General features: G+C 40.0%; 1 protein-coding gene across 1 annotated transcript; it reads left to right on the top strand.

Annotated features, from left to right (window-relative positions):
• The first annotated feature begins 3,932 nt into the window (after positions 1-3,932).
• Positions 3,933-19,839, top strand: ercc2 (excision repair cross-complementation group 2). The gene is made up of 23 exons (XM_083914084.1): positions 3,933-4,058; positions 4,330-4,429; positions 5,656-5,733; positions 5,831-5,893; positions 6,017-6,130; positions 6,759-6,875; positions 8,702-8,818; positions 9,047-9,170; positions 9,652-9,748; positions 10,689-10,822; positions 10,930-11,098; positions 11,382-11,500; positions 11,592-11,661; positions 12,758-12,827; positions 13,354-13,455; positions 13,643-13,706; positions 14,857-14,978; positions 15,221-15,313; positions 15,551-15,623; positions 15,732-15,802; positions 17,236-17,379; positions 17,519-17,662; positions 19,037-19,839. The coding sequence occupies exons 1-23, from the start codon at positions 4,054-4,056 to the stop codon at positions 19,127-19,129; spliced, it is 2,283 nt and encodes a 760-aa protein (XP_083770210.1). The 5' UTR covers positions 3,933-4,053; the 3' UTR covers positions 19,130-19,839.
• Positions 19,840-19,997: the final 158 nt, after the last annotated feature.

Below are 19,997 nucleotides of genomic sequence, written 5' to 3'. Positions count from 1 at the left end.
CTATGGCTGCATGGGCAGTTCTTCACACTGTGTGCTTGATGATAACTGATCTACCTCTCACTTTATAACGTATTTGTTAAGAGCAGGAGTTGAATGTAACAAATTACATTTACGCAAGAACTGTCAACTGCTTAGGTACTTTACTGGACTGTTTCCCGTTTATGTTACCAAATACTTTCACTCCACTACATTTATTTGACAGCTTTAATTACTTTACAGATTCAGAATATTGATCCAAAATATAAATCAAATTACAAGTTGTTATGATTTATAGGTGAAGCTACCCAACAGCATATAAAGTAGTTAAATGTATTAATTCATTTATTAATTTAGGTATGCATTATGAGGAACAAAGTATAACAATGTGTGAATATGCAACAAAAATACATCATACACGTTTGCACCAGTCCATTACGCACTCACTTATTTTTGCCTATCCTTTACAACAAATATACAAATATAATACAAAATTAGCTCCCTCTTTATCAACTACAATACACATGAATGCATCCATTATTACAATCCAAGAATATACATGATTCGGAAATAGACCATTCAGAATAATGAGTTCTTTTACCTTTGGTACTTTAAGTTGATGATACTTTTGTCGTTTTACTTCAGTAAGATTTTCAATGCAGGACTCTTACTTCTAACTGGAGTACTTCTACGCTGTGGTATAAAGCTATTTTTACTAAAGTTATCAAATCTGAGTACTTCTTAAACTACTTGTTAAGAGTCCCATTAGTGGCTTTATTTTGAAAGTGGTTGTCCTTTTGTTTTGAAAGACTATGAAAGTGTCTTACTATAAACCGGCTCTGTGCAGGTGCACAGAGATGTGATGAAAGCTGCAGGTAGAAACCCTTCAAACACATTGAAACAATTGTGTTGTGAAGGGTCCAGGGTCGGTCCCTCGGTCCAGAAACCAAACACCTGCCACAGGTTTGATGCTGCTGTGATCATCTGATTCAATACAAATGTGATGTGTACATACGATAATCAATATAACATGAACTGTTACAGTTTTAAACACTTCAGTGCACCTGTGTGTGTGTGTGTGTGTGTGTGTGTGTGTGTGTGTGTGTGTGTCTGCAGTACATTTCTTCTTTAACGCGTCTTAGAGCTGATATATGGCTGTTAAAATGTTACTTTTAACGTTTTTATCCATAATAATGTATCATTTTACAATAAAGTCTGTCTTGTTGCTAGTAGAGAGCAGTTGTCCTCCCTCACTGTGACCACTGGAGGGCAGTGCATTGTCTGACAACGTGTACATTTTATGAGTATGATTATCTATCTATTATTCCCACTGAAGAATGTGGTGTTTCTGGTTCTAAATGTGACCAGTGGCAAACTAAAATGATCGTCTTCTCTTTAATCTCTAATCCTCTCTGGTTCCTTCTGTGTGTGCTTTTATTTTTGAAATAACCGGAAAGGCTTAATATGTTAGCAATGACGATGACTTGATGAATTTCACGTGTTGCAGTCCTTCGCGGTGGCCACTAGAGGACGGTGAAGTCCTCAGTATGGTCCATAGACGGTGTGGCGCTATGGACCCGTCATGGTCACATGTCTCGGTCTGACAGCGCCCTCCGGTGGTCGCAGTGTGAAACACATTAAATAAGTAAAACCTGCGTCAATGTGAAACATTACAGACGATAGCACACTAACACTACCGGTGTGCCCTTTCAAAATAAAGGAACACGCAATTACACATTTACATGCAATTATAATGTTAGTTGTAAACACAGGTTGTAAAACACAGCTCAACCGCACGAGGCGAGGGTCACTCACATGACCGAAGAGGTCCAGATAGTTAACACCATAGACATATAAAGAGTAGATGCCGCATCGAACGTTGGTCCGCGAGAAATGCGGCCGCCATCTTGGATCGGTCCTTCTCCCAGATCAGTTCTATGAGTGACTCGTTGAGCCTATGAGTTGAGCAGCAGAAGGAACAAGATGCCAGAGCACTGTGCAGCGTATTCCTGCTCTAATCTAATATTACAATATTACAATTCATAATCAGTACGGTACAGTACAATTTTAAACAATTAGACATAAATCCATGCATTTTTGAATGTTATAGTGAGTCCCTCAGGCTGTGGCTGGTAGATAAATATTTAGCTGCCAGAGGAGCTGCTGTCCCTTATTTTATTATTATTATCTTGTCACAGTAGAGGCATGGAGATTAGCCTCTGTGGGAATCTTAGTTAATTTACCCCCCGGCCAGATGTGTGTGTGCATGCCTGTGTGTGTGTGTGTGTGTGTGTGTGTGTGTGTGTGTGCCTGTGTAGATATGAAAGGAGAAGCAGGGAGGAGAGGGGTTGTCGTACATGTGGTCTAGTGTAAATGGATTGCACATTTCCAGCAGTAGGTCAGCGGAGGACGTGCTGTGGTTTCATGAGAGGAAGACACTTCAGAGACAGTTAATCTCAGGTCACCTCAGATATTCTCAGTTTTGTTTTTTTAAATATTGAACATGACATTGACATGAATTATGAGATAATTTTTCATGTCATGTCACTTTTTTTTTTAAAGTTTAGACTATCAAAGGAGAAGTGACAGAATCTGACCAATATCCTTTGCTGTGAAACTGTTTCATCAAACAGGAGCAACATGATGTGGGCTTTATTATAAAGAATGAATTAGAGATTTACGAGGCAGGCGTGAACATGTATTTCCACTCTGTGCCCGATATTCTCACAGCTGAACAAAATGTTCCATACATTTTTACTTGGTTCTCCACATCTCCACTTAAAGCAGCACGAACGTCACATGTTTGTAAACCAGAGCTGATGAGTCCAGGCTTTTTTAGTTCAGTTGTACCAGAGAAGTTGAAACAGTCTGAAAAGAAAAAATCATACATTTATTTAACTAAGGAAAAATCTTAAATCATTTGTATAATTTAAAATGGATATTACTGAACTATGCCCCGTGTTTTTGTTTGCACATTAAATACAATTACTACATAATTAAAATATGTTATAAAGAAGACATTCACATAATTAGACCTTGCCTAAAAACAAAGGACACAGTCATTTTAGATACTATACAAAGTACTCCTCCAACATCACTGTCTTTACCAATTAGAGCTACACTCTACACTTGGTAACTGTGCAAGAACAAAACTGTGAAAATGATCGATTTAACAAAATGTTATATATATTTTTATACCACACACACTCGCTCAAATGTGGACCCTCCCTCTCCTCTCCACTACCACGACTATGCGACTGGCAGAGCATGGATCATTTCTGAATATTTATAAACATATAGGGTTCGGCTCTTGCTTTTGTTTTTTAGTGCTTTAAATGGAAGTGTGTCTGTTTGACTTGTATTTAGATGTGTCCAAAATGTCATCTCTCTCTCTGACCTAATTGTATTGATACTCTTGATTTATATGTATTTTAATTTTCTCTGAGTGTGTGTGTGTGTGTGTGTGTGTGTGCGTGCGTGTGTTTGTGTGTGAGAGAGAGAGAGAGAGAAAGAGAGAGAGTGAGTGAGAGAGAGATTTATGTATTCATGTATGAAATACAGCCTATTAATGCTCTATAAATGATTTATCTTGTTGTGTTTATATTTATAGTGTTTGTAAAACACCTATCATACATCACATATATCATATATCAGAATATTCTATTACTGTTAATCCCACTGTGAATATTAAAATACGCCGAACCGTGTCCTGTCCTTACACTGAGTGGAGCGGGAGACCGGGCCAAGATGGCGGCTCCACCGCTCGTCAGCGCCAATAGGCCCAACGTTCGATGAGGCGTCTACTCTTTATGTCTATGGTTAACACCGGCGTGAGTCTGCTGCTGTGACAGTCTCTATCTGTACAGCTAGTGATTACAGTAGTGTGTTGCTCACCCTGTGGGGGCGGTAATGCGCACACGAAGCGTTTAAACAGCAAAAACAACAGAAGAAGACGAGTGTCGCCGTATCACGGCTGTCTCTTTTGTGTTTTTACAAACAGCAAAGTTCTAAATGACGCATTAAAACTGCGACAGGGACTGACACAGAGGAGGAGAGGCTGCTACGCGGTTTACAAACATGAAGTGAGTGTTTAAAGTGTCTAAAAGTGCAAAGATAAAACCCCTCCTTGTAGACAGAATGGGTCGCTGGTGCTGTGTCTGGTGCTAACTTCTTTGCATCGCGTTTATCAGTAGCTAAGTTAGCTTGCATCATGTAGCTCAGGTGATGTAAACAGACAGCAGCAGTCCATGCAGTGTCCTCTCAGAGTCACTGTGTGTCTTCACTGGGACCCACTGAGCCAGTGTCCGTTAGCATAGCTTCACACACGCGTCAGTCACTGTTGTTTTATTCCAGGCTCAACATCGACGGTCTGCTGGTGTATTTCCCATATGACTACATCTACCCTGAGCAGTACTCTTACATGCTGGAGCTGAAGAGGACCCTGGATGCCAAGGTGGGTCTGTGTGTTTGTTCTGCTGGGTGAAGAAAATCCACTGGAGATAAAGACAGTGTTGCAACTGGGCAGAGCATTATACACAAACATAAGAAAACACAGTGACAGACTGTCAAATTCAGCTATTGCATGCACACACACACGCCAGGGAAGACGCTCTGGTTAAGTCTCTATCAGAGGGAATAGTGATGTATCATGTGTGATATTACAATATACTGTATGTTCACACTTGTTCATGTTCATGTCCAAATCCATATTTCACTGATGAGCTGTTGGTAGATGCAGTTATTCCTCCTCTCTAAGCTGAGCTTCTGACTTCCTAAATCAAGCAGGTATCTTCCAAAGGATTTCTTGCAAATTGCCCGTTGTGTTACAGTGCTGGAAAGTAACTGAGTAATTTTACTTAAATACTGTACTTAAATAATAATTTGAGGTACATGTACTGTACTTGAGTATTTCCATTTGATTTAACTTTACACTTCTACTCCACTACATTTGTCTGACAGCTTGAGTTTCTTTCCACGTGTCAGTTTTTCACCCCCTTCCTGTTCAGTGAAAACCACGTATCTCCAGATGTGTTGATGTTGAATGTTTGTGTAAAGTCAAGGATGAAGTGTTCCTGTATGTGTTGAGAAACTTCTCCTCCTTCTTCAGCTAAATCTTTAAAAAGCCTCTTGGATCAGCTGGAAAATGCATGGTCACAAAGCTGAAACCATGAAAAGTGGACTTTTTAGAGATACGTGGTTCTCACAGGACAGCAACACTACAAACATATGATGATCTGATAGAATCTGATGCATTGATGCAGATGAAACTACCCAACAGTTTATAAAGGAGTTCAAATGAGCTCAACCTGAAACATCTACAGCAGGAAAACACAACATTAATGCAGCAGCAATATTAATCCATTAACATCAGGTATAAGGAACAACAATAAGAAACATTTTGCTGCACTATACTTTTACTTTAGTAAGGTTTTGAATGCCGGACTTTTGCTTGTAGTGGAGTATTGTCACAGTGTGGTATCAGTTCTTTTACTGAAGTAAAGGATCTGAAGACTCTGCTGTGTTATTACTGTGCTATTCCTGTGTTATTACTGCGGGAAAACAAAGATTTTGTCCTAAAAAGATGGTGACCCTGAAGTTCTTTTCAGTTTTTGTTTTCTGCTCCATCAATGAGGGTCAACCCTGTGTGTTTTGTTTTCATACCATGTTGTTCACGTTCAGGGTCATGGAGTCCTGGAGATGCCATCAGGGACAGGGAAGACCATCTCTCTGCTGTCTCTCATTGTTGCCTACCAAAAGGTGAGTTTAGCTGTTTTCAGGAGTTATGCTCCTCTGTTGTTTCTCACCAACCAATGTCACATCTACACCTTAATATGTAATGTTCTCTCTCTCTCAGGCCTTTCCTCTGGAAGTGACCAAGCTAATATACTGCTCCAGAACAGTTCCTGAGATTGAGAAGGTGAGTCTGCGTCAAATAAAATCACTCTCAGCGCAAAGTTAAGAATGGGCGTAGAGATTTAATTCAAATCTATCAGTGAAAGAAAGTCAGAAACATCGTTTATTTGATCCTCTGTGCGGTCAGGTCGTGGAGGAGCTGAGGAAGTTGATGGAGTATTATTCCAAGCAAACTGGAGAGAGCAACAACTTCCTGGCTCTGGCCCTGTCCTCCAGAAAAAACCTCTGCATCCACCCGGAGGTACGAACCGCAGCCCTCACGTACAACACTGACACACACACGTACAGCTGACGGACGTGGTCTTCTAGATCCAGCACCAAGCTCTCTGTTGTTCTTGGTGTCTTTGACATTTTGAACCATGACCCGTACCGGCTGACGGTTCTTTCCAGACTTGTGACCAATTGCTGATAAATGAATAGAAAAGAAAAGTGGAAAGAAATGTTCATGTATTTGCACATTTTTCTAAAATATGCACTTTTTATTTATTGTGTTCAGAAGATTCTGTTTAGTCTTTTACCTGAAATGTTCAGGGTCATTGTGCCAGGACTCAGCTAAATCTAATTTCCTAATTTCATACATAATAATAATAATGCTAATTTTATAGTAAAGATAGGTAGTTGTTTCCACACAATTAATGTGACTGTATGTTTACATTGCCCTACTTTGGAAATTAATTTCAAATAGTGTTGAAATCATATGGGAATGTCTGTTGATTTTATTTGTTAGACGTAAGGGTAGGCAACAATTTAGACATCAGGAGGTTTGTCCCTTTGCTACGAGGAGAGTTTAGTCACTGGACGTCTTTACATAGTAACTGTATAGCCCTGGTCTGAAGGGTTACATAAATGTTTTGTCGTCTTCTGTCCAGGTCAGTGCTCTTCGCTTCGGTAAGGAGGTCGACGGGAAGTGCCACAGTCTGACAGCATCGTACATTCGCGCACAACGCCACAGCGACCCCGACATGCCCGTCTGTCGCTTCTATGAGGTAAGAACACTTACCCGACGGAAACTTTGTGGACAAAATAGATAAATGACAGCACGTCATCACAAGATGATCACTCAGATGACACCAGGGTGTAAAATAACCTTCTGGTCTATCTGCCAAAAGCTTTAATTTTCCGTTTTCTTTTCAACCAACCATAAAAGTGAATGAGATACGATGTCATTAAAAACAAGGAGCAGGTCCTATTTGTGGATTACATGCGCTTACAGCAGCCTGTTGTACTGCTGTTGCTCTCATAAAGACGACTTCCTCTCCTCACCACCTTCTCTGTGAAGCGCCACTTCTCGGTAAAAATAAGCAACTTGCAATAAGTACATTCAACCAGGATAAAAATCATGTAAATGCATAAAGTCCATCAATTATGTCTGACTGCATCAAGGGCTGGAGACCAGAGATAAAGTTTTTATATATATTTCATGAATAATGATATAAAAGAAAATATTTAAATACGAGAAGCGGGTACCAACAAATGTTTGGCATTTTTGCTCGACTCAAATGATGAAGTGATCATCGCAGGTGGCTCTACTCGATTGATTACAACCTGATGGTTCAACTTCTTTTAACCTCAACATTTGCATCACCTGCTCTGTGAATTAGTGTCATATTTCCACTGAACTAAGATGTTTGCTGCACACGATTTCACGAAGTTTGTGATTGGACGAGTCGCCGCTGACCCCTGATTTCACACGAGCTTCCCGCAGCAGTCTGTGGCCTCATGGGAGCAACAGCGGACAACATGGTGCACTGTTAATCTGATCTGAGTTAGTATCTGGTGTTGAGGTGTCCTCTGAATGAACTCTGAATGGGATCTCAGATGTAGTTCAGTTACTGGAGAGGAAACACAGGTGACAATGTGTGTTTTTAAAGTGTAACTGTATCTTTTTTTTTTTTCTTAAGCTGAAACCAAGACTTCTGACACCACACAAGGCTCCAGCTGACTGAGAAAAAGACATAATGCTTCTCCAATTTGATTTACAGGGTCATTTTACTGAATGAATCCAGAACCATTAAAATACACATCGGGTCCTGCTGGTACTTAAATGTAGATGCGGTGGAATAAAACAAAGAAGTAACAATTGGGAATTTAAGAGGAAAGGAGAAATACATTATCCCATTTCCCATTCCCAAGTATTTTTGTGAGCACTGGGTACCTGCAGGGTACAGTACTAGGAAACTTAACTGAAGTTTAGGAAAAAAACAAAAAGTGCAAGTAGTTATGGTGTAATGTACAGTAGATCACGGTTACAATATGCTACCAAAACAGCAGGGCTGATGACAAAAGAGGCTTTTGGAAAGTTTATCAGAACATATATGTTATTGAAGAACATAGGAGATTTATGGGTTATCTTCCCAGAATGACCACCAACAGCCATTGGATACATACCAACAGTTATGTATTATTTTACAGGTACTCATCATTGATGAGAATACCATTATTTTAGTAATTATGGAGTTCCCAGTAGGATTAAACCTTTGTCAGTATTAAACTTTTGTTGCATTGACGCTTCTTCTGATAACCTTGCAGCTACACTATGACGTGTCCACTTATTCCACTGTACCTTGGTTTAGGAACTAGGGGTGACTATTGAATAGTCGACTATTTGCTCCAAAGAGCCTGATTCTGTCAATCTCACAGTTGAATCGTTGCAAAATGTGGTTACGAAACAATGGATTATGCCATTCTGGCTCTGGGGGTGCTGAATGTATGATTTTACATATAGATGCTTGGTTTCTCCCAATAAACCATGATAAACAGCCTATTTGGGTATAATTCTGTCTTCCCTTGTCGTTGTGGTTTGTATCTGTAGGAGTTTGATGCAGTCGGCCGACAGGTTCCGCTTCCTGCTGGCATCTACAACCTGGACGACCTGAAGGATTTTGGCAGGAGGAAAGGCTGGTGCCCTTATTATCTGGCTCGCTACTCAGTACGTTCAACTACAGACTTCTGCAAACATGAAACATGTAGCCTGGTGTGAAAAATGCTTTCCTCGTAGCCGTTACTGGATGGATTCAAGCTAAGCTCAACACACAGATCGTGTTCATTGATCGGTCTCTTTTCTGCACATTAGAGACGCTTGTAGCACTTAACAATAAAGTAAATACATGTTTCTCATCAAGAGCAGAGATGAGACAGTGTTTTGATTTCCTCTCAGATCATGCATGCCAACATTGTGGTGTACAGCTACCACTACCTGCTGGACCCCAAGATAGCTGACCTGGTGTCCAAAGAGCTGGCCAAGAAGTCTGTAGTGGTGTTTGATGAGGCTCATAACATAGGTGAGATGAGTGTCATGTTAACATTTAGTGCAAAACTGAATATGTGGGTTGTCATGGCTGCCAGATACTGTACAGCTCTTCATCTTCACAGTTTTATCGTCAATGTTTCTTTATTGTGTTTCTCAACTTTGCAGTACATGCGTTTTATTTTTCTGTTGCACCAATACACCAGGACAAACTCCTTGTATGTGAAAATCTACTTGGCAATAAACCTGATTCTGATAAGTATTCTAAGTAAATAGTTATAGTTAAAATTGTTGAAAATAATAGGTATACATGCATACGACTAGAATAAGAATTTAACTACCGGTAAAAATCTAAACAGACTTCAAATCAGTAGGTTAGGCAGGGGCACTCCCACGGGCCAACAATCATAATTTTTGTAATTCATCATTTATCATCATCATCATCATAACATTTGTTAAAGATGACTTTTATCCCACACCTCTTTGTCTCCTGTCTCTTTCCCTTTTCTCTTCAGACAATGTGTGCATCGACTCCATGAGTGTGAACATCACCAGACGAACACTTGACCGCTGCCAGAACAACGTGGACACTCTTCACAACACCATACAGAAGTAAGGGACAGAGGTCAAAGGTCAGCAGCAGATGTGCTGAAACACTGTACTCATTGAGTGCATCTCCGTCCCCTTAATGGCATCTACGTTTCCATTACTTGTGTTTTTACCTCAAGTCTAATTCTCTCAGTCCCCTACTGAACCAACATTTTTAAAGAAAAGGGACATGTTTTCTTGGAGAGACATCCGTTTCTTTCTGTCCACTTTGAGAGCTCTGTCTTTCTGTGGCTTTTATCTACACGTGATGAATGATCACAATAAGAAAAGACAGTGCCTACCGCCAGCGTCCTCTCTCATGACATAACACAATGGGATAATTAACCCCCGTTTGATTTCTCTTAATGAACAGTTAGAACACAACACCTGCATTAAAAACTATTCTGCACTGAACACTTCACTGTGTGTGGATCAGTCCCACCACAGTTTGTAAAATGTGTCCTTTCTACTGGCAGCAATGTTTATAATGTGCGTCTGCATTGATTTGTTTAACTCCTTATTTCATAGGCTGATCCAGGCTATGATGGGAATTTCTCAAAATTTGTTTTTCAAAAGTGAAGATGGAGAGATTTGTATCACATAGTTGTTCTTTGGCATCACATGTGACTGAATTACACAAATTATCAGCACGTCTCTCCTCCTCTCCCTGACTTCAATAATGTACATTTAAAAAAGAGAAATGACCGGTCAGAAAAAGCAAAATTATTACAATAGATTAAAGCTATTTATGCCCCATTGTTAATCAGCTGTACAGTTAAAACAAATCCTGGTTCCCACAGGTCCTTAAAATCATGAATGTTTGTGAATTGGAGGGGGAAAAATCAAGTCCTTTGAAAGTTTTTGTAAATAGACATGAATGGATATTGGTCCTTGAAAGTGCTTGAATTTCTATGCTTCTACTTCCTGTTGTCATATCTGCCCTGCCTCCCCTGCTGTCTGATAGGATAAAGGAGACAGATGCTGCTAAACTGAAGATGGAGTACAGGCGATTGGTGGAGGGGCTCAAGGAAGCCAATGTTGCCAGGGAAACGGACGTCTACCTTTCAAATCCTGTGTTACCAGATGAAATTCTAAAAGGTACCACCATCAAATTTGTTTGTTTTTGGTTTGACTCTTCATCCTTTCTTCGCACTGAGGGAAAAACCCTGAACTGACGTTGCCGTTTTCTGCTCCCTGTCTCTCAGAGGCGGTCCCTGGTAATATTCGCACAGCGGAGCACTTTGTTGGCTTCTTGAGACGTTTCCTGGAGTATCTGAAGTCCCGTCTGAGGGTCCAACATGTCGTACAGGAGAGTGCCCCGCAGTTCCTCAAAGACATCTTCAGCAAAGTCTGCATCGACCGCAAGCCTCTCAGGTCAGTGTCGGTTATAGCAATGCATTAACTGAAATCACTGAAGTCTCTAGACAAACTTTAGACAGTGGCCTCAAATGATCATGTGCTCACTCACTCCTCAGTCTCTCACTCACTCCTCAGTCGCTCACTCACTCTTCAGTCGCTCACTCACTTTTCTCCTTCCTCACTCACTTCTTCACTCTCTTGTTCCCTCATATCCTCAGTAGCTTCTCCCTAATTCAAACACCCTCATTTGGAGACATTTTCTCTCCCTAATCTTTCATCCATCCCTCTGTCTCTCCAGGTTTTGTGCAGAGCGGTTACAGTCGTTACTACGAACTCTGGAGATTGCCGACATCGCAGACTTCTCAGCCGTTACTCTCATCTCTAACTTTGCTACTCTGGTCAGCACCTACAGTCAAGGTGTGGTAGGAGTCAGATTTAGCAGATTTAGTTTACGTTTTGTTCTGTTGTGTTGATGTTTTTAAGTAAAACCTAATTTATCTGTCTGAAGGTTTCACCATAATCATTGAGCCCTTTGAAGACAGAACTCCAACCATCGCCAACCCCGTGCTGCACTTCAGGTGGGTTACAATTGACAAATAAAACTTTAAAGTCAGCTAGCTTTATTGATTAATGTCTCTGTTACCAGCACACTCACTGATGACTGTATAATTAGGTACAACTGTTTGTAGATTTTGCCTGATGTTCAGAGAGATTTTAAAAGAGATTTAATTAAATGTCTGAAATATCAGCATTTTTAGCATTTAAAATGTGAAAGACATACTTCACCAAAGCAAAAGTTTCATTCTTAAGATGTATTGTTATTGATCACAAACAGGGACTCCAGTACTTCTCTCCCAGTGAAAAATATTCACATCTTGGGACAGAAACTTCCTTCCATCTAACTAATAACATGTTCAGGTGCTCAACTAATTCAGCCTCAAGATTTTTCAGCTGCAAAGACTGAGAACTTTTATTCTGAAGGCTCAGAAAAGCAAAGTAGCTATGTACGTCCTAGAAGGGGATCCCCTCCTCAGTCACTCTTTTTGAGGTCTTTTCCATTTTTGTCCCTGTTAAGCATAGGCTATACTCCGATATATGCAGACTTGAGCCGGTATGCATACAGTTACTTTTTTTGGGCCGCACACAGTCTACGACATTTACGTCTCACAGACCGAACAAGACCTTCGCGGACACGTGGACGCAGGCAGTATAATTTAGACGTTAAAGGTGTTTTGGGGAGTTTTCTGGATTGAGGGTCAGAGGGCGCATTATGCTGTACAGATTTAAAGCCCCTTGAGGTATTTATAATATTGGCCATAGAAATAAAATTGACTTCACTTGATTAGATGTTTCTGTTGGATGTAAGCTCAGATTTGTTGATTAAGATTATTAAATTGTCTCCCATGAACATCAACACATGCAAACATCACCCTGAGATTTAAAGACAACCAGTCAATCAATCACAAGCCATTTACTCCACTAAGATTTACAGAAAATTCAAGGCACACATTTACACCCCTTTACTCAAATCACATGCAAAACATGTCGTTCAACATGTTGGCAAGCAGTTACAGCAGAGAGAACATGTGAGACGATCCAGGACTAAACCTGTGATATAAACAGTGAAAACATAAGGTTAACGTGACTGTTCTGATCTGTGGGTTCCTCTCTCAGCTGTATGGACCCGTCGATTGCCATCAAACCTGTTTTCCAAAGGTTTCAGTCTGTCGTCATCACCTCAGGGGTAAGTTACTTTCTTCTCTGCTCAGTTTAAGGTTTTAACGCCTATAATTCACAAGATTTAGTGCTGTCTATCTGCTTTACTTTATTTAAAATGTTTCACATTAAAAGTATCACAGCTGCAAATTGTCAGGGTTTTTTGGGGGGGAATTTCATACCTGTATTAGATAGGACAGCTTAGAATGACAGGAAACAGGATTGAGAGAGAGGGGGGTGACATGCAGCAAAGGGCCGCAGGTGGGAATTGCACCCGGGCCGCTGCGTCGAGGACTTCTAACCTCGGTACATGGGGCACCCGCTGAGCCACCAGGCGCCCCAAATTGTCAGTTTTTCTAATCACCCCGTTGACCTGAATATTAAATATTCCCCTTCTTTGATTCTGCTAACTCCACAGTCAATAAAGTGATGTCGTTTGATTTTGTTTCCACGTGCACTCATGAAGTCTGTGTTCCCCAAACAAATGACTGGAGATGATAAATGACTTCCTGCTCTCACGTGGACTGCCCTGTCCTTCTGTTTTACCTCTTTAGACTCTCTCTCCACTGGACATCTATCCCAGAATCCTTGACTTCCGCCCTGTTACCGTGGCGTCCTTCACCATGACGCTGGCACGGATCTGCCTCTGTCCCCTGGTGTGTAACTACACTCAGACACACACATTCAGAAAGACACTCACTCTGGTGGACTGCAAGAGGCATGAAAAAAGACGGCATCCTTGACCACATTTGAACCTGTAACCACATAAGTTCTACACTACAGATTGTATTCTAAAATTGTTGTTGAGGGTTTCTTCTCTTCTTGTTCCCGTTTGTCTCACAGATTGTTGGCAGGGGAAATGATCAGGTGGCCCTGAGCTCTAAGTTTGAGACCAGAGAAGACTTTGGTGAGTAGACATGTCTGTCATTATTTATTAGTGGAATAACGATTTTTCCTAATCCATAGTTCAGTGCATACCTTTTTTTGTTTTTTTGTTGTTTCTTTAAAGTAAAATCATCGTTAGGTCAATTTTAAGATTTGGGGTTATATGGCTTCCCTAACATGTCTTCTTTCAGACTATTGGACAGAAAACATCCAAAATACACATTTAGGTGTTTATTTTACTGTACTTTTAGATTTTAGAAAACAATAAATAATTGTCTTAATGTAAGTAATCAACTGGGGAAGTTTCACATCTATAAGTTAAATCTTTTTTTATATTGACCCGTTGAATTGTTTTTTGCAAAATGTATGAATTTTACAATCCACATTTTAAAAGTTTTTTTCACTCTTAACCAGAAATCTGCGCCTCAGCAGCAATAACCTACACCAAACTTTCCAGTTTCATTCATATCCATGTCCTGTACGTTTTTACAGTTCATATTTCATATTTCATCCAAGGCCTGATTTTTAAGTTTTATTCATAAAAACATGGAGTAAATGGAAAATAAAAAGAGTAAAGAGAAAAAAATAAGTACATTTTTAAAGGCTGTTTCCAGTATTTTCACATTTATGGGATAAAATGAAATATCTGTAAAAACTTTTTAACATGTCAAAAAAATGAATCAAGAGTTTTGAAACTGAAAATGTATGAAAATAAGTACATATGCCTCATTTACATATTGAAACATCAAATGTCAGAAAACACGTGATACAAAAATGATATGTCTTAAATATAAGTTTTCACCTGGTCATAAAGTCAGGGTTTTTAACTGAAACAAATGTCTCCCATGGGGATGATAAAATGTACATTTTCAGAAGAGAGTCCTGCTTTCTTAGACAGTAATGACAAATTATATCGAAGACGGAGACGTGTTCTGCCCTTTAAAAAATGTATACTGAACTAAAAAAGAAATACTGAGCGTCTCTGTCCACCCTTACGGTCTAAAATGGACAGCACAGTTAAAATAGAATATTTATTTGGAGAAAATTGTAGCTGTGACATAAATAAAATTAAAAAAAATCTGTTTCTTTGACAGACTATAACATTCAAAAAACATTCTTAAAATGAAACATTGTTTGTTCAAATTAAAAATGTCTATATTTTTTGTTTCCAGCTGTGATTCGTAACTATGGCAACCTACTTCTAGAAATGTCCGCTATCGTTCCTGATGGCATTGTGGCGTTTTTCACCAGCTACGTCTACATGGAGAACATAGTGGCGTCTTGGTATGAGCAGGTTAGTGTTTGGACAGAGGCAGCACACACACCTGGTTCTTCATCTTATCACGATAGCGATAATACTTCCACTTATGGTATCCAAACTATTTAGCTCATTGACACGGAATAGTATTTGTGGAAGCAAGCATTTGTATACGTTGTTTTATTGTTAAAGTAGCATCGTACATTTTCTTTCTGTACTGTATATGAAAGGAAGCACAGATTTTTTTAATGTGTGTTTTTGTGCACGTTTGTTTGCAGGGAATCCTGGAGAATATCCAGAGAAACAAGCTGATCTTCATTGAGACTCCAGATGCTGCAGAGACGAGCATGGCCCTGGAGAAATACCAGGAGGTCAGAGAGGCACCTGTCATCTTACTTTACACTTGTTATTAAATAAGTTACAAATATCTGGAGTTCACCAAGGTGCTAAACAAAGAAAAAGTAGTTAAAACTGGAGGACCTGCTGCCTGGGATTGTTCCATTTAGCGTTAGCAGTGCTGTAACTCACGGTCATATGTTATCTTCCTTTTCTCCTGGTGGGACGCAGAGTCGACCTCTGACCTTTCTCTGTCTGTCTTTGCTCTTCAGGCCTGTGAGAACGGCAGAGGAGCCATCCTCCTGTCTGTGGCAAGGGGAAAAGTGTCTGAGGGAATAGATTTCGGTATGCAACAGATTTCTTTAGGGTTCTTTGCAATATGAAGATTAAGCTGAATGTCAAGCTCAGTTTTTCCACATCGTCACTAATTATCTTGTTCTGTGTTCTGTTCAGTGCATCATTTTGGGCGTGCAGTCATCATGTTCGGAGTGCCTTATGTTTACACGCAGAGCCGCATCCTAAAGGTCAGAAGTATCTCTGTGTCGATGCCTGCATATCGACTCACTCTCTCTTCTTATAAAACCCACTACAATTACCTATTTTCTATATATTATTATAGTTCCTGAATTATGTGTGAAACAGCTCAAATACACAGAGAATATTTCTTCAACTCTACTTAAATCCTTCAGTTGAGAGATTCCAACTGAACCATTTCCATGGATACGTTTATACCAAAGCATTAAATCACAATATAACTTATTTTAATTTGCAAAAGTGGCTCCGCCTGCTGTAAAGCATCAAATCTGCTGAAAATAGAAGAAGACTTTTACTCCCAACTTTATTAAGATGGTGGATTCCAGCTTTGTTTATCTTTTCAGACGGTTGTTTGAGGGTATCGTTTTGAGTCATTCAGCAATTCTGAAATTTTTTAAAGTTTCCAACCAACAAGTCGTATCAGCCACAGACCAATTTCTGTGTTTCTGTCCCCCCCAGAAGCAACATCACCTAATGTTATCCCCACATGGGGCAAACGTGCAGAGAGGATGTATTTATTCCAACCAAAGAGAAACAGTCCAATGAATTATTTACATGGTTAATTCAATTCAATTAAATTTTATTTATAGTGCCAAATCATAACAAAAGTTATCTCAGGACACTTTACAGAGTAGGTAAAGACCACACTCAATGACTTATTTATGATAAACATAGACCCAACAATTCCCCCGTACAGTACGGTGGCAACGAAAACCTTCACTATTACAGGCAGGAACGTCAGACAGACCCAGCTCTGTGGAGGACGGACATCTGTCTGCACTGGGTTATTATCCACTAACATTTTATTATGATAACATTTGATTATCAAAGGTCGACACCACCCCTCAACCTAATTCTTTCCAACTTGGCCAGTCTTTTCATACTGAGGTGGTTACATGAGGCATTTTATATTGTGACTAAGCCATTACTCTGATTATTATTGGAATATTAGGGTCCATGTGAACACAACTATATTTAACACAATGCATCAACACATCTATAAAACAGTTTTTCAATGGAACATTATTACTCTTATGAAGATAATGTATTACAGTCCTGATGTGTTAGACTGCATTAGTTTCAGCTAGGTGTAGCTAATAAACTGGTAGCTGAGGTTGCGCTATATTTCATCATTTTCAGGTCCTGACAAACATAAATCAGTAATGAGATACACGTTGCAAAATGTATATGGCTGAATAGATTTTAGTTACTTAACTGAACTCATTTGACCTCTGATGTCTGAAATCAGGATGTGTCTGTTTTAACAGGCGCTTAACCAAAGTATAAAAGTATTGTCCAAAAAAGTAACAAGCACAGATGTTTTTGCATGAATCTTCTGTGTGCATTAATGAATCTCATGTGGGACTGGTCATCATTCTGTTCTTAGCCTAACATTTCTTCCTCACTGACTCGCATGTTTCAGGCTCGTCTGGAGTACCTTCGGGATCAGTTTCAGATCAGAGAGAATGACTTTCTGACGTTTGATGCCATGCGTCATGCGGCTCAGTGTGTGGGCAGAGCCATCAGAGGAAAGACCGACTACGGACTCATGATCTTTGCCGACAAGGTTTGTGATGTTTCTGCCCCGTCCACATTTATGTCCTTTGACCCTGCCGAAGTAAAACATGGCTATAAAGGCATTATAAGCATCACCTGCTTCACATTTCTGCATCAGTCAGTATGTAATGACTCTCTCTCGTCCACAGCGTTATGCCCGGGCAGACAAACGCGGGAAGCTTCCTCGCTGGATTCAGGAGCACATCAGTGACGGCAGTCTGAACCTCACCGTGGATGAGACCGTCCAGCTCTCCAAGCACTTCCTGAGACAGATGGCTCAGCCGTTCCGACAGGTATGACTCACACCTGCCATGCACCACACAACTGTAAAGTCTGGGCTTCAAATGTGTCCTTCTAGCTGCAAATTAACTTTTCAAAATGGAAGCTTAAATGTCAAAGCAAAAAAAGACCAAGACCACAATATTGATAGCAAGTGAAGTATAAACTCTGCTGTCTCTTCTGTGTGAAAGGCCAAAGATGACGTAGGTAAAGATGTTTGAATTTGGGCGTCCAGTCGCTCACCTGGTAGAGCGGGCACCCCATATACTGAATCCTTTGATTCCCTTTCTGCATTTCACAAGTATATTTTCTTGAAATTATAATTTCATGATCACAATAAACATATTCTTTTTTTTCTAATGTCAACAAACTATAATGTGAGACACAAAAAGCCTCGAGAGGACATGCATGTACTGCAATCAGTTCTCATGATCATGAAAATAATGACAGGCATTATCAAGGCACATTTTGTCTCTCTTGTGTTTTAAATTAATAATTGGAATGACTTTAGCATATTTGCACCCACCGAACATCACTAGTTTCTCAAACCCCATAGAGAATCTCTGGAAAAACCTTAGCGACAAAAGAAACCCACTGCAGTTATTGAACTGTGGAAGAGACTGAGTCAGAATGGACCAAGATCAAACCAGAGCATTGTGAGAAACTAGTGATGTCCTGTGGGCGCAGATGTGCTGAAGTCATTCACAGCTGTGGCCTCTACACTTCCTGTTCATTTTTGAATCCTACAGAAGAAAACATTGTTGAAATCCTTTCTTCTGACACAATGGTTACTCTATTGTTGCTCACTGTTTTGTTTTTTTTACAACGTAAAGGTTTTTGTTAAAGTGCCTTGATTATTTAAAAAAAAACATGTTATTACAGCAGTGGTTAAAGCCACAGCGGATATAATATCAAATTTTGGACGAAAAAACAGAATAAAGAAAGTATTTATTATTATTTTCTATATAATTTGGATCTCCAGTGTATATATTTATGCTGCTATGTGTATGTTTCTCCGTCTGGTAGATTAAAATCTAAAATAATTAAATTTGAAGTAACTTAGAGCTGCATAGCAAACAGCATGATTAAGCAGAGGTCCTTGGCAGTGTCAGGGGGCCAAAGTTTGATTTAGCGAGACACGGCAGGAGGTCAAGAGGGGCGGCTGTGGCTCAGAAGTACTCTTCTACTCATCAGAAGGTCGGTGGTTCGATCCCTCGCCTCTGCGGTGTTGAAGTGTCCTTGAGCAAGATAAGGAACCCCTGCTGCCTTTGTAGCCTCTGCCGTGCGTGCATGCGTGCGCATGTGTGTGTGCATGTGTGTGTGCGTGTGTTTTGTCCCTACTGCACACTTCAGTCTCAGTCTCTAACAGTCCCCTCTGTCTCTTGTAGGAGGACCAGTTGGGTCTGTCTCTGTTGACTCTGGAGCAGCTTGAGTCAGAGGAGATGCTGCAGAAAATCAGTCAGATTGCTCATCAGACCTGAAGGTGACAGGTATACACTGTGTAATGTCATCACCATGGTGGGGTCAGCAGATGTTACAATGACATCATCAGAACTGTGTAAAATAGCAGATGAAAGGATTAATTTGACCTATAAGGTGTGTCAGATGCACAGGGTTTACCACATCAGGACAGTTGAGATATGAAGGTTTGGTGGTCGTCATCACTAAACAAAATCAAACTAAATTCCCTCTGAGAAGCTCGTTTTCCCTCTGTGGTAAACTCCACCTACCTGTAAACAAACTTTAAACACATGTTGGCCCAGCTCTGGGTGTTACAGTAATGATTTCTGACTGGATAAGTGCCAGTTGGTGTAAAGTAATCACACAGCATCAGAAAAGCACAAGCAGTCAGTATTTCAGGTCAGACACTGAGTCTGCAGAATATTAGCTCCACAGCAGACACAGTATGCAGTGCTGTGTTTGTTTACTCTTTGCATTAGGGACAACAGCCCATCAGATGCAAACACATGTCGTCAGTATTACTTTTCAAACCAAAAATGATGAACGCATGATGTACTGTTTTAAATGCGTATGGTTTGATAAAAGTTTATCAGTGGGTCAACACATAAACTCCAGAAGGGTTCTTCCACCTGCAGGTGTAACACCGGCACACAAAGCGTCTGTCATACAGACAAGACCACTGTTGTTTCCTTTGCTACTGCAGCTGTACAGTCCCATTTTATACTGAACATGAATATCTGTGGATCTGTTCTTCAACCAGGATGTTGGAATATAAACGTTTGTATTGAACAGTTGACTGGTGTGTTTCTTCTAAGGAAAATGTTTTGATGTTGGTGTTCATAGAAATGAACCTAAAAGGGCTCATTAGCATTAGGAAAAATATAATTT

This window comes from Echiichthys vipera (genome assembly GCF_963691815.1).
Source record: "Echiichthys vipera genome assembly, chromosome: 5".
In the NCBI taxonomy this organism is placed as follows: Eukaryota; Metazoa; Chordata; class Actinopteri; order Perciformes; family Trachinidae; genus Echiichthys; species Echiichthys vipera.
The sequence above is the reverse complement of the archived record's forward strand: the minus strand, read 5'-3'. Positions and strand labels throughout refer to the sequence as shown.

Bases quoted from the DNA above. Each gene is read 5' to 3' on its own strand.
- ercc2 (XM_083914084.1), top strand. The intron at 4,430-5,655 runs GTGGGTCTGTGT...GTTCACGTTCAG, and splicing joins AGAGGACCCTGGATGCCAAG to GGTCATGGAGTCCTGGAGAT. The intron at 17,380-17,518 runs GTTTGTGATGTT...TCTCGTCCACAG, and splicing joins TCATGATCTTTGCCGACAAG to CGTTATGCCCGGGCAGACAA.